This window comes from Lactuca sativa, chromosome 9 (genome assembly GCF_002870075.4).
Source record: "Lactuca sativa cultivar Salinas chromosome 9, Lsat_Salinas_v11, whole genome shotgun sequence".
NCBI lineage: Eukaryota > Viridiplantae > Streptophyta > Magnoliopsida > Asterales > Asteraceae > Lactuca > Lactuca sativa.
The window spans coordinates 147,957,243-147,970,333 of NC_056631.2; the positions used below are offsets into that span (position 1 = coordinate 147,957,243).

At 32.0% G+C, this 13,091-nt stretch overlaps 1 protein-coding gene across 1 annotated transcript; it reads right to left on the reverse strand.

The window, feature by feature from the left end:
• Positions 1-6,225: 6,225 nt before the first annotated feature.
• LOC111904767 (glutathione S-transferase zeta class) lies at positions 6,226-10,967 on the reverse strand. The gene is made up of 10 exons (XM_023900490.3): positions 10,823-10,967; positions 10,649-10,745; positions 10,475-10,531; positions 8,632-8,717; positions 8,423-8,494; positions 8,268-8,321; positions 8,100-8,175; positions 7,896-7,957; positions 6,624-6,683; positions 6,226-6,472 (listed from the first exon to the last, which is right to left on the reverse strand). The coding sequence occupies exons 1-10, from the start codon at positions 10,823-10,825 to the stop codon at positions 6,371-6,373; spliced, it is 669 nt and encodes a 222-aa protein (XP_023756258.1). The 5' UTR covers positions 10,826-10,967; the 3' UTR covers positions 6,226-6,370.
• Between the last annotated feature and the right edge of the window lie 2,124 nt (positions 10,968-13,091).

Below are 13,091 nucleotides of genomic sequence, written 5' to 3' on the forward strand. Positions count from 1 at the left end.
TCTTAGAAGTGTTTTGAGTCATAAAAATCGGATCTTAGTGGTCAAGACTCAACCATTCAAGTGTTAGTAGTCATCCATGTGAGTTAATGGACTTATACCATGGTTTGAGCCCCATCCATGCATGAAAAGCATAAAGTTTGCAACAATATGGCTTAATAAATTATTTTGAGCTTGGATCTAAGTTTTGGACGTAAAGGCTGAATGGATTAAGACATGGGAATGAGAATAGGCTGATTGGACAATATGATGGGTGTAATCTTGAGTATGTTGTGCATACTGGGTTAGTGTCCCGACTCCGGATGGTAATCAGTGTATGTTGGGCGTACGAGCCATGTATGTCGCACATACACAGTCTGTGGGTGTAGATAATTTTTAGGTTCAATTAGTGTTGGGCTTTTGGATTTGTTTAGGTTGGGCCTTACGCCCACCTATTGTAACAAGACATTTTTAGGCCTAAGGCCATGTTAGGTGGTCTTGGACCATATTGGCCCTTAGAGGTCTTATAGTTGGGTTTGGATGCCTTTTTGGAGTTTATACGGATTTGGGCCTTAAAGGGAGGGAGGCACATTGAGGCAAGGGTAAAGAAGCCCTTTTTGTCTTATGTCAAGAATTAGGGTTTGGACCTTTGAGTTAGAATGTGTCCTGATTTCTAATTAGGGTTTTATGCTTGTGCGTTAGGAAGAGGTTTTCGTGAGTCATCCACCAAGTGTGATTTGATATCTTCATTCTAAGGTGAGTCTTCCTTCGTAGTATCCGTGGGTCGAAGGCACAAATGTCGGCCCACTAGTTTATGATGTAGTGTGATGATTGTCTTTGTGACAATTGTCAGTTATACATGTATTTACTTGATAACTATGTGATTCCTATTATGATATTATGTGATAGTATTAGGGGGTGAAATAGACCCCATATCCTGTTGAACTGGACCGAAGGGGATTACAAGCACCCATTTATTATTGATAGTATCCGGTTGAAATAGACCGAACGGGTAGGCAAGCACCCAGATATGCTTAATAGTATCCGGTTGAAATAGACCGAAAGGGTAGACAAGCACCCAGATATGCTTGACAGCATGTTTGTTTTGTATGTGGTATTTTAAGGGAACTCATTAAACTTTGTGCTTACAGTTTTTAGTTTCTATTTTAGGTAGTTCCAGTTCGAAAGGGAAGGGTTCGGCCTGATCAGACCGCATCACCCTATGATTTATGCATTTAGAGATTTTGGGAATTTTTACTTTGATAAAATGTTACTATGGTTTTAATTATTTTGATATTAGTGATTTATGATTGAATGAAATTAGAAGCAAAAATTTTATCCATATTTCTGGGATGTTGCAAGATAGGGCTTAAGATCGGACCTCGTACGAAGAAGTAATGAATTTTAAAAAAAAAAATTTGTGCATGTCAGGTGCGCGTCTCTGCATGCCACACACCTGACACTGGATTCGAGTAGATTGCGAGAGACGTGGCCGAGTGGTTGAGAGGGTTCGCAGTGAGAGTGTTATTTCCCATTTTCTCCTCCCGTTTTGAGTAATTTTCAACCAATTGAAGGGTTGGGATGGTACGGGTGTTTATCAAAAAGTTGAAAGATATTTTAGAGAGATTGAGAGACATTTGGGAAAAATAGAGAGAGAGAGAGAGAGAGAGAGAGAGAGCGAGAGAAAGATATTGTGTTTGTAGTATGTGTTATGGTTTTGCCCCCATAGTGCTAAGATTATGGATTCCACTATGTTGTGTTATGAGTGTTATCAATCCCCAAGGGATACCTAGTTGAATTTATCGAGTTGTTACATTACTCATCTTATTAAAGGTTTAGATTTTTGAACATTTGAGACTTTGAAATTTCCGAGTGATACTTTTTACTATAAAAGAAAGTTGTACATTAGGAAACATAGCGTAAACCCTAACGTACTAGTACTAGTTGAGTTGAACGATTTGACTTGTTGACTATGTTTGACCAAAATTGACGCTTGTCATATATACGGGGTTTGACGACCCCATCTGCGATTGCTAGCTACAATCCCGACATGATAACTTTCTTATTATTCACCATTTGACGTTCGATGAAGTGTCATGACGGGGCAAATTATTAGTCAAACAGTGTCAATTATAGGGGCTCATGGTAATACACTAGATCACCTTAGAGATCTGACTACCATTAGGGACGCCTTAGATTGGAAGATAAAATACGTTAGGATTAGTTAAGCATCCTACAAAGATAGTACATTTAGGGCTAATAAAACACCCTAAGAGACAATAAGATAGGATCGTTAGATATCTTTAAAAGATAGTAAACTAGGGTTTATAAAATACTTTAGGAAATGCTTTTTTTAAAAGAAAAAGGATTCTTAAATTAATGCACCCAAATAAAAGCCGAAAACTATAAAAACCTATGCACTCACCAACATTATGTTGACATTTTCAAAAATACATGTATTCTTAGTGAGATGGGTCTGGAGGGTTGTTGTGTTAAGGAGGAGGAGATTTTCAAGGAAGCTTGCTGGAGTTTCATTCTGTTTGTTATTGTTTCAAGTGATATTTAGTGAAATAATATTTTGTGTTATGTTCTATGTATATTTGTATGCGTTGGCCCAATCTCCCCACGTTCGCAACACCCGACGTTTCCACCGCAGGTCGGGGTGTAACAATGTAGATCTGGAAAACTCATCTTCTGATGTGTGTTGTCCTTGAGTATGTATGTTCATAAGTGTGTGTGTATTGAAGAAACCGAAAAATATGATTTGAGTGTGCTTTCAAAATAGCACAGGAAATCTTATATGTATGTATGTGTTCATGAAGAATAGTCTTTTTAGGTTGATAGAGACCAAAATCACTAAAAAGATCCAATTTTGGACCATTGGTATACCACCAAAACTTTTTGGACCAAAAACACAAAATTTTGCCAACTATAAGTACCATTTTTGTAATCTTGTCAGAATAAGATGAAGCTCTTTCTTGGTGAAAGGTATGAATCACCACATCAGTTGAAATATTGTAGTTGAAACATTTTTGAGTAATTATGTTATTCGTATCGGTTATAATATTTGATTTGTAAATTGACACTATTAGATTAGTTTCCAAATGTGGTTCAAAAAAGAAGTCGGTATAGTGTCCATTTAGATTTTATGCTTCCTAGATGACTCACTCAAGGAAGGTCTTTTTGGATTAAAACCTTAAATGATGATCACAAACATGTTAGAGATTACGACATTTCACATTTAATGCATCCTTGTTGGCTAGCAAGACACTTTTTGGAGGAGTTGATGATGAAACCTAACTTGAAATGTAAGGAGATGCAATCAAGAATTAAAACCAAGTTTCTTTGTGGATTGTCTTGGTCTAAGGCTTACAGAATACGCTATAGGACAATAATGAGACTTATACATGCTAAACTCACAAACCACTATGAAAGGGTTTGGGATTATTCCAGTGAGTTAATACGTTTAAATGCTAATAACACTGTCCAAGTGGGTGTCACTATCAACCCAGATCAAACCACATACTTCCACAAGATGTATATATGTTTTAAAGGAGTCAAAGAATGTTGGAAAATAAGGTTCATAGGGTAATTGGTCTATATGTATCTTTCTTGAAAGAGTCATGTAAAGGATAATTAGTCACTATAATAGGAAGGAATGCAAACAACCAAATGTATCCCATTGTTTGGGATACATATGTGGTGGTAATTATGGTGTTTAACTAGGGTTATGCATTTTATAGTTTGAAGCCCGTAATATTTTTTTTTAATAAATTTAAACTTAAGATGAAAGCAGTGGTTTTTGATGGTTGGAAACAATGGTGTAGCGTAGTGCAATTGAGGAAGGGAAAGGAAAGATGGTGGGTAGGGTGGGTGGGTATGATGGGGACATTTCTAAATTTTGTATTAAAATAAATTGTAATTAAATATAAAAAGTGATAAAATATAATTATAAGGATATAAAAGTTATTTTATATAGGTCATAGACCAACCACGTAAGAAATTGAAATACACAGACTATCTTAATGAATAAATGGTTAGGAACAAAAATTATGAACAACTAATCTTATCTTATCTTATATACTTATAAAGCATGCATTTTTCCTTGATTGTCATGCATTTGAAACCCCCCACAATAATTTGCTAAAACCTTATGCATTTGAAACCCCCAAATCTTTTCACCTTCTTAATAATTAATCACACATAATCAATGGTAATTCATATGAGATAATAATTTGCTAAAACCTCATGTATTTGTATGGTACTAAAACATGTTTGAGTTTTTGGGTTTTAGACTTTAGTAAATTGGTAATCCGTTTGATACCTTGGATTTGAAGCTATCTTATTCGAATTACCCAAAACAAGAGATAAATTAATAATATATGCTCATGCATGTTTTGTACAAGCCCCAATCAAAATACAATATATCATGATCATAAAATTAAGTGTCTTTTATTCCATTTTTGGCTTTATAACAAAAGTTTGTTTACGTGGCGAAAGAAAGAAAACTTGAAGATGAATATTTAGGTTGGATGTTTATATAAGATTTGTTTTAAATATATAATATAGATATAAATACACAAATGTGTCTCAAATACAGCTCATCACAAATTTAATATTAAACTACAATATAACTCAAAGTGGTTTTGCAAATATAATGTTTATAATATAATATAATATATTATAAGAATACCATATAGTAGACGAATCCCATATGTTGTGCAGAAATTTAGTTGCACAGATAATATATTATAATTATATTCCATTTAAAATATGTTAGGGTCATTTGGTTATTACATTGTTGTATTAGACATTATAGTCTCATATATTTTGAATGACTCTTACAAAAATGATGTCTGTAATTTGAATATAACGTAATATCTTATGATGTTTATTGAATGATATTATCTTCGATTGAGCACTTTTTAATTGGAATCAACTTTATTATAGTTAAAAACTTTGGCTCCGTTTTTTCTTTTCATTAGTTCTAGAATATGATTTTTTATATTAACTTAAAATATGTCACTATCTTAAAATAGATCGAGAATGAGATTTTTTATATTTACTTAAAATACGGTACCATTTTCTATTCAATAGTAAAACTAACAAAAGTCGTTAAATATGTATTTTTATGAGGTTCAACATAAATAGACGACCACATATGAGAATCCATATGTAATCAATCATCAACTAATTACATTAGATACTAATGTGTACATAAAAATTACATTTAAAATTTTAAACTAATAGTAAAAAAATTTCATTAATTATTATGATAAAAAATTTGTAAATCAAAAAATATACATGCTATTTAATCGCATACAAGTTTTATGTATGGCTTATTCACAATACATTAAACCATATTAAACTACATAATTATTCCACTGCGCATCGTGCGGGCATTCGCCTAGTAATTTATATAATTTTGGCTAGTTTTTATTGTTGTTACTATTTTATATTGAATTTTCAAAGATTTATCACTTTCATTTTCTTGCATCACTGACCCATAACATAATAATTTGTAAATTCTCACAATCAATCACGATCAACCTAAAAGTCAAATAAAATTGTACTAAAAAGAAATATGAATAAAGCACAAATGTACAAGAATGTCAAATGAATCCCCAAAAAATAAGGAAACCCATCTTCAAGTTCATATAACCACGAAAAATGAACTAAAAAATTATAATTTACATATCCTTTGGTTTAGAAAATATGTTGGTGCTCAATTCCTACAAAATTCTAAGCATGCCAATTTTACATAGACTTAGTGGGTAAACGAGCAACAAGATGCATTGTAATCCATTTTTGGATGTCGAAACTAATTCTTTTAAAACCATCCAATAGATAGCGGGTTCATAACATTATTATACATGACTCATTGGACTCTGTTGAGTAGCTCCACAACATCTAATGCACAGAAATTGAAAGTATCAAATGTAAAAGGTATGAACATATGTTGATTTTCCATACACCGTTTCTCATGTTTTGCCATTTTTCTTGAGGTAGATTTTAAAGTAGCATGCCCCACAATGAAAACCTTACTCCCTAAGCCCACAATAAAGGAAACCTCGGTTATATCCATATGTGCATTCTTCCCTCCATCCCATCCAAAAATTAAAAACATTAGTCGGTCTAAATGTTTGTCTAAGTGTTGATCTTCCTTCCAGCTGGTCAGTCAGAAAGTTCACATGTGCTTCTTTTCAGGCAGAAACTCCAGCATGCCTAAATATGTCGAAAAGATTAAAATCTCCAAACATATCATACAATTATTACCCAAATCATACCAACATTCTCATATGCAAATCCACATAATTTATGAAAAGGTTAAATACAAGAAATAGCAATGTATTTTCATTGCTTTGTTTATTATATATAGCATTAAAGAGTTCCCTCAATTAATCGGGAAATCTGGCTGCTTTTCAGGCATGGCATCTTGGATAGCTGCTACATGCTTGTATGCTTCATTCAATCTGGAGAGAAGAGGGAATTCACTCTTCACAAACAAGTAACGATTGTAAGCATCACAAACATAATTTAAAATGCTGGCTTTCAATTATGTGATTATGTAAAAATATTCGAATTTATTAATTCAAAACTGGAAAAAAAATTCAACCAAATTAATGATGTATGTGAACTAAGCCTACCATGTCAAAGTTGAATCGTTGTGATAAACCAATGATTTGTGGAGCCAGAAAAACATCAGCCTGCATAAGTTGCGACAATTTTAAATAATATTTTAATCAGAATGTATAGATTACACAAATAAAGCTACAAATAGAGATATGAGACCTGGCTGTTATATAAGAAAACAAAAGAAAAACAAAAAATAAAAACATTTTTTTGATAAAATGAGAGATGTAGATAGAAAGGAAATTCAGGAGGAAACATGCATCCAACTTTGTGTTTAGATTTTCTGCATAATATCTAGAAAAACTAAATATTAACAAATAATGACGATAAATACCATATATTTCGTTGTTAATACTACAAAAGTCACTAAGTTTACACGAAAATTCGATTTTGAACTTGCATTTTTGTCTCAAATTGTACACTATGTTTCCAGTTTGTTACAATTCTAAAAACTTGATCGGTCAACCCGGTTGCCTAATGATGTGGCATGGCATGCTAATGTGTCAAAATTGAAAAAAAAAATTACACAATAGACACCAAGTTATTTGCAAGAACCAAAATTCATGAATATATACAACGAATGGTCCCTTGGTAATTAAAGTGACCCCCGGACATTTGTGTTCCGGGTATCACATTAGATTATCTGACTGTGCATTCCACACCTCCAAACTCATTTTAAAGTTGCATATTTAATGAAAAATACGGTAATAATATAACTAATACATATTTATATATAACATTATGGTTTGAATGTAAAAAACCTTGTATTTATACAAAAAAATATGGTTTTTAAATGAAAAAAATATATTTATACAGTTTCAAACGTAAAAACACACACACACACACACACACATATATATATATATATATATATATATATATATATATATATATATATATATATAGTTTCAAATGAAAAATGGGAACAAAATTGAAAAAAAATAATACTCGATTTGAAACAAAAAAAGAATGTCAAAATTGAAAAAAAAAAAAAAAAAAGTTTAAAACTTAGGGTCAAAATTGAAAAAAAAAAAAAAAAAAAAAAAAAAAAACTTAGTGTTTTTTGTTTAATTTTTTTTTTTTTCGATTCTAACATGTCAGCATGTCAAGCCAGCATGACACATTATCATGCCACGTAGTAGGCAGCCGGGTTGACCGGTCAAGTGATCAGAATCATAACAAATTGGAAACTCAGTGACTTTTTTGGTATTTATCCTTTTATTTTTTGCATAATAGGCTTATAATCTCGATATATGAGCATATGCAAAAATAGAAAGAAACACTACAAGGGACATTTCATCTCCAGTCGCATACTTTCCAGCATAATCTTTTAGTAATTTCTCCAAAGCTGCACGAGTTTAAAGAAAATTAAAACCATTGATAGTATAAATAATGTCATTTTTACAACCAATCCTATATTTGAAATGAAAATTCATATCATAAGTAGTAAGATCAAATTGTAAGAAAGAAAAGTCAAGTAAAAAATTTACCTGTAAAGCCTTTTCCAGCTTGCTTTTGGACCCATTGAATTTTTGCTTCTGGGCCAACATTTTCTCCTATATAGTTCTGTTTGGATAACAAAACAAACACAAGAATAAATGAATCGATTTTTTGTGACATGTTTATGAACCAACAAAAACATATAGTTTTTTACTCACCAAGACAGGTAACATCACAAGAGGTTGTATGCTCGAAGAAACAATATTTGCAACCTATATAAATGAAATAAGATCTTTGATTAAAACTCTGGCCCACTCTTTAATAATAATAAAATTAATAACATTATAAGAAACCAAGCGATATTAATTATTACCTGATAATTTATTGCCTTTTTTGCAAGGTCGTGAGGTAGCAACGGGTGACTAGGATACTTCTCTTCGAGGTACTGTATCATAGGAAGAATAAACATGAAGTAAATAAAAAAAGAAAAAGAAAAAGAGAAAAGGTCTTCCTAAAACAATATGAAAAATCTTGAAAATAAGTAAAAACGGGTTTCATAAATAAGATTCTGAAGTTACTAACCAATATAATTGCAAGAGAATCAGCAAGCACTATATCACCATCCATTAGAGCAGGTACGTATCCAATAGGATTAATCTTTAAAAACTCTACACTTAGAAATAGCAAAATACTTTCACTAATTTGTTTATTATAGTATCCTATTTTCATTTCTTTCTACTACTAAAATATAGTTTAAAAAATCAACCAAACTATAACAATGACATTGAAATACGAAATTAAGGGAAGTATGTCTCTATTTCTTGACACTTAAAAATATTAAATGCAAGAAATACACACATACTATCATTTATTTTTATTACAGCAGACAGGGTATAGCTTAAAAATCTACATAGTTATAGCAATGTCATTGAATACAAATCAATTTTTACTGCTATAACTGAGTAGATTTTTCAGAGTATAATGTCATGATAAGAAAAAGATTGTAAGTACAATGCTATAATTTGTAGGTTTCGCAAAATAAATGAAAGCACATTGCAAAAATACAAATAAATGAAAGTAAGATGGTATAGTACACAAATAAAAGAAAGTATGCTGCTATTTAATCACAATTAAAAAAAAGGTAAAATGCAAGAAATGGCAATATACTTCCATTGATAACTTTAGCATCCTACTTTCATTTGTTTCTATTACAACAGTACAATTTAGAATGTCTACTAATTATAACAATGTCACTGATATTACAAAGCACTTTCACTAAATAAATAGGTAGATTTTTTGAGGTATAATGTCTTGATAAGAAAAATATGAAAGTTAATGCTAAGTTGCTAACAACTAGTTTTGCCAAACATACCCTTAAACTTCTCCTAAAAATCCTTCTAATCGACATTTAACAAAAATTTCATCAATGTTAACTTTTTTAAGAGCATATTGCATACACTATACATGTTTTTTTTACAGTAAATTACTAAAATCGTCCCTATGGTTTGGTTAAAATTGCACGTTTGGTCCCTAACTTTTCTTTTGCACTTGGATCGTCCATGTGGTTTGATTTTGTTGCATTTTTCGTCCCTTACATACATAAAATTAGGGACCAAACGTGCAATTTTGACCAAACCACAGAGACGAAAAATGCAACAAAATCAAACCACATGGACGATCCGAATGCAAAATGAAAGTTAGGGACCAAATGTGCAATTTTAACCAAACCATAAGGACGATTTCAGTAATTTACTCTTTTTAATATCCAAAATTTGTAAACTAGGTCAATGTTTGATAATCCGTATGGACACTTGGACATGCCTACATGGCATGAATATTATTGATCTTTACTCTATCTTTTTATTTTATCATATGAAAAAATAAAAATGTTCTGTTTGATTTACTATAAAAACTTTAGTATTTAATTTGACAGGTCAGAGTAAATAAGACCTTCTAAACTTCAGTTTCATTATACCCCATCTATTGATATAATAGTTTCCACTTTCCACTTGTGCCCTTTTGCTTTTTTTTTAGTTTTGTTTTATACTCTTATTATTTTCAATGTATTTTTTTTTGTGATATAATATAAAAATTATAGGTTGTATAAATAAATAAGTTAAAAATGGAAATTAAACAATTTGAAAACTTTATGGATAGCGGATATATATATATATATATATATATATATATATATATATATATATATATATATATATATATATATATATATATATATATATATATATATATATATATATATATATATATATATAAACTTCATTGAAAGCTTTAATTATAATAAGTGTAATTTACTTTGTCTTAGATAACTTTAGCATTTGATCAATTCTCACATTTTTTTATGAAACTATGTGTAACATGCTGATTTGGATTAGGAGTCTTGAACTGAAAGAAATAAGTTTGTTACCAGGGCTGTGCTGCTCGTTTTTTAACAGATTAATGGCCTTGTATTCATAATCAAGTCCTGTTGGCAACCCACAATCATAAACAATCAAATCAATTATCTGAAATTCAAATGCTAATTAGTAAGACAATATATCCAAATTCAAAGACACATAATCAGTGAAATAACGAGCAAAACCTTTTAAGTTGAGGGCAATGCGAACACGGAAAGAGCAACTGCTCATGAAAAACGAATAGAGTAGCAGCTTCTTTGGGGACTCTTCACCATTACTCGTCTACAAATCGATCAAAATGTGATTATGGTTGTTAGATGGAAAGAATGAAAGGGGAAGAGGGAGGGACGAACACCCACCATTTCGAACAGAAGCTTAAATGCCGATGGCCAATTCTATCACTAGCAAGCAGGAAGATTCAGGAACCCTAGAGGACGATGATCGAAGAACGCAGATTTTGGACAAAGGAGAATTGCAGCGGAGGTTCGACGTTTCGTCAACGTGTTTTGTAAAAGGTAGCAAAGTCAACATAGTGTTTCTATATAGTTGATTGTTTGACTGGATTTTTTTTTCTAGAAAATTAAAAATAACCAAAAAAAAACTCAAAATTACAAATGTAGCCCTGAAAATTGCAGATGGATTAAGCCAATCTGCGATTTTAGCATTCCATCTACAAACATACAAATCGATAAAACACAGTCGTATTTTAGCAACTTGCACGTTTGCAGATATTTTTTTAGTTTTTTTTTTCGTATAAATACCCTCATCTCCGACTAAAATCGTAGATGAACTAAATTTATCTGCGATTTCCTCTCATCTCACTGGTATTTTGCGTTTTTTTAATTTTATTTTTTTTATTTTTATTAAAAAATTTGATAGGGTTTGTCTATGAAACAACCTTATTATATATAAAGTTTTACAAAAAATTATCACTTTAGAAATCCTATCAATTTCGTAGTAAAAGAAAACGCAAAATCACAGGTGGGATGAGATGAGGGTTCTTATACGGAAAAAATATAAAAATAACTAAAAAAACCATTTGCGAACATAAAAGTCGCTAAAGCACGGTTGCGCTTTAGAGAGTTGCACGTTCGCAGATTGAATGCTATAATCGCAGAAGAACTTAATTTATTTGCAATTTTCATGGATATATTTGTAGTTTGGTTTTTCTTTTTACTATTTTCTACAAAGTAATTAAGGGATTAGACTATATTTGTAATTTTCTCTTTTTGTTATAGAGAATTGGATGACATATTCATCATTAGTCATGTAGTAGTTTCTTATAGTGTCATAGTATGACCCATGGATGACGTATGGGTCATTGGTCATGTGGTAGTTGCTTATTTGTCATGGTATGAACCAAGGATGACATATGGGTCATTAGTCATGTGGTAGTTTCTTATAGTGTCATAATATGACCCATGGATAATGTGTGGATCGTTGGTCATGTGGTAGTTGTTTATAGTGTCATGATATGACCTATAGACGACATATGGGTCATTGGTCATGTGGTAGTTGCTTATAGTGCCATAGTATGACCCATGGATAACATATGGGTCATTGGTCATGTGGTAGTTGCTTATAGTGTCATGGTATGACCTATGGATGACATATGGGTCATCGGTCATGTGGTAGTTGCTTATAGTGTCATGGTATGACCCATGGACGATGTATGGATCATTGGTCATGTTGTAGTTGCTTATAGTGTCATGGTATGACTTATTAATGACATATGGGTCATTGGTCATGTGGTAGATGCTTATAGTGTCATGGTATGACCCATGGATAACATAGGGGTCATTGGTCATGTGGTAGTTGCTTATAGTGTCATGGTATGACCCATTGATGATATACGGGTCATTGTCCATGTGGTAGGTTCTTATAGTGTCATGGTATGACCCATAGATGGCACATGGATCATTGGTCATTTGGTAGTTCCTTATAGTGTTATGGTATGACCCATGGATAACATATGGGTCACTAATCATGTTATAGTTGCTTATAGTGTCATGGTATCCCATAGATGACATATGGGTCATTAGTCATGTGGTAGTTGCTTATAGTCTCATAGTATGACCCATGGACGACATATCGTCATTTTTCATGTGGTAGTTGCTTATAGTGTCATTGTATGACCAATGGATGGCATATGGGTCATTGGTCATGTGGTAGTTACTTATAGTGTCATGGTTTGACATATGGGTCGTTGGTCATGTAGTAGTTGAAGGGTTTTGAGCATTCTAACACTCCTAAGGTATAAATGCAACCTTAGAAACCTTGGATCTATGTTTTACTAAGATACATGCAAATTTGATTATCTAAGGTTCTTAACCTAACTAGCATGGCATAGGGAACTTGAAACATAAAAGCTAGTAGAAGAACATACCTTTTTGTTGCTTGGATTCCTTGAGAACCTTGTAAGCCTAGCACCTCAACTCTGATGCCTCAAATATCTCACATAACACCATAACACTTGGAATAACCTTGAGATAAGTATACTTATCACTCAAAATTGGTTAGCCCTCTTGTTCTTCACTTAGTAGTCGGTTTCGCTTGCCATGGAGCTTCTTATATAGTGTCCTACATGTAGGGTTACTCCATGTAAACCCTAATGTGAATGGCGTTTCA

Coding starts and splice junctions, on each gene's coding strand:
- LOC111904767 (XM_023900490.3), bottom strand. Junction 8,495..8,631: donor ATTCTCTTGCAATTATATTG/GTTAGTAACTTC, acceptor CCTATGATACAG/TACCTCGAAGAGAAGTATCC. Junction 6,684..7,895: donor CTGGAGATGAAATGTCCCTT/GTAGTGTTTCTT, acceptor CAACTTATGCAG/GCTGATGTTTTTCTGGCTCC.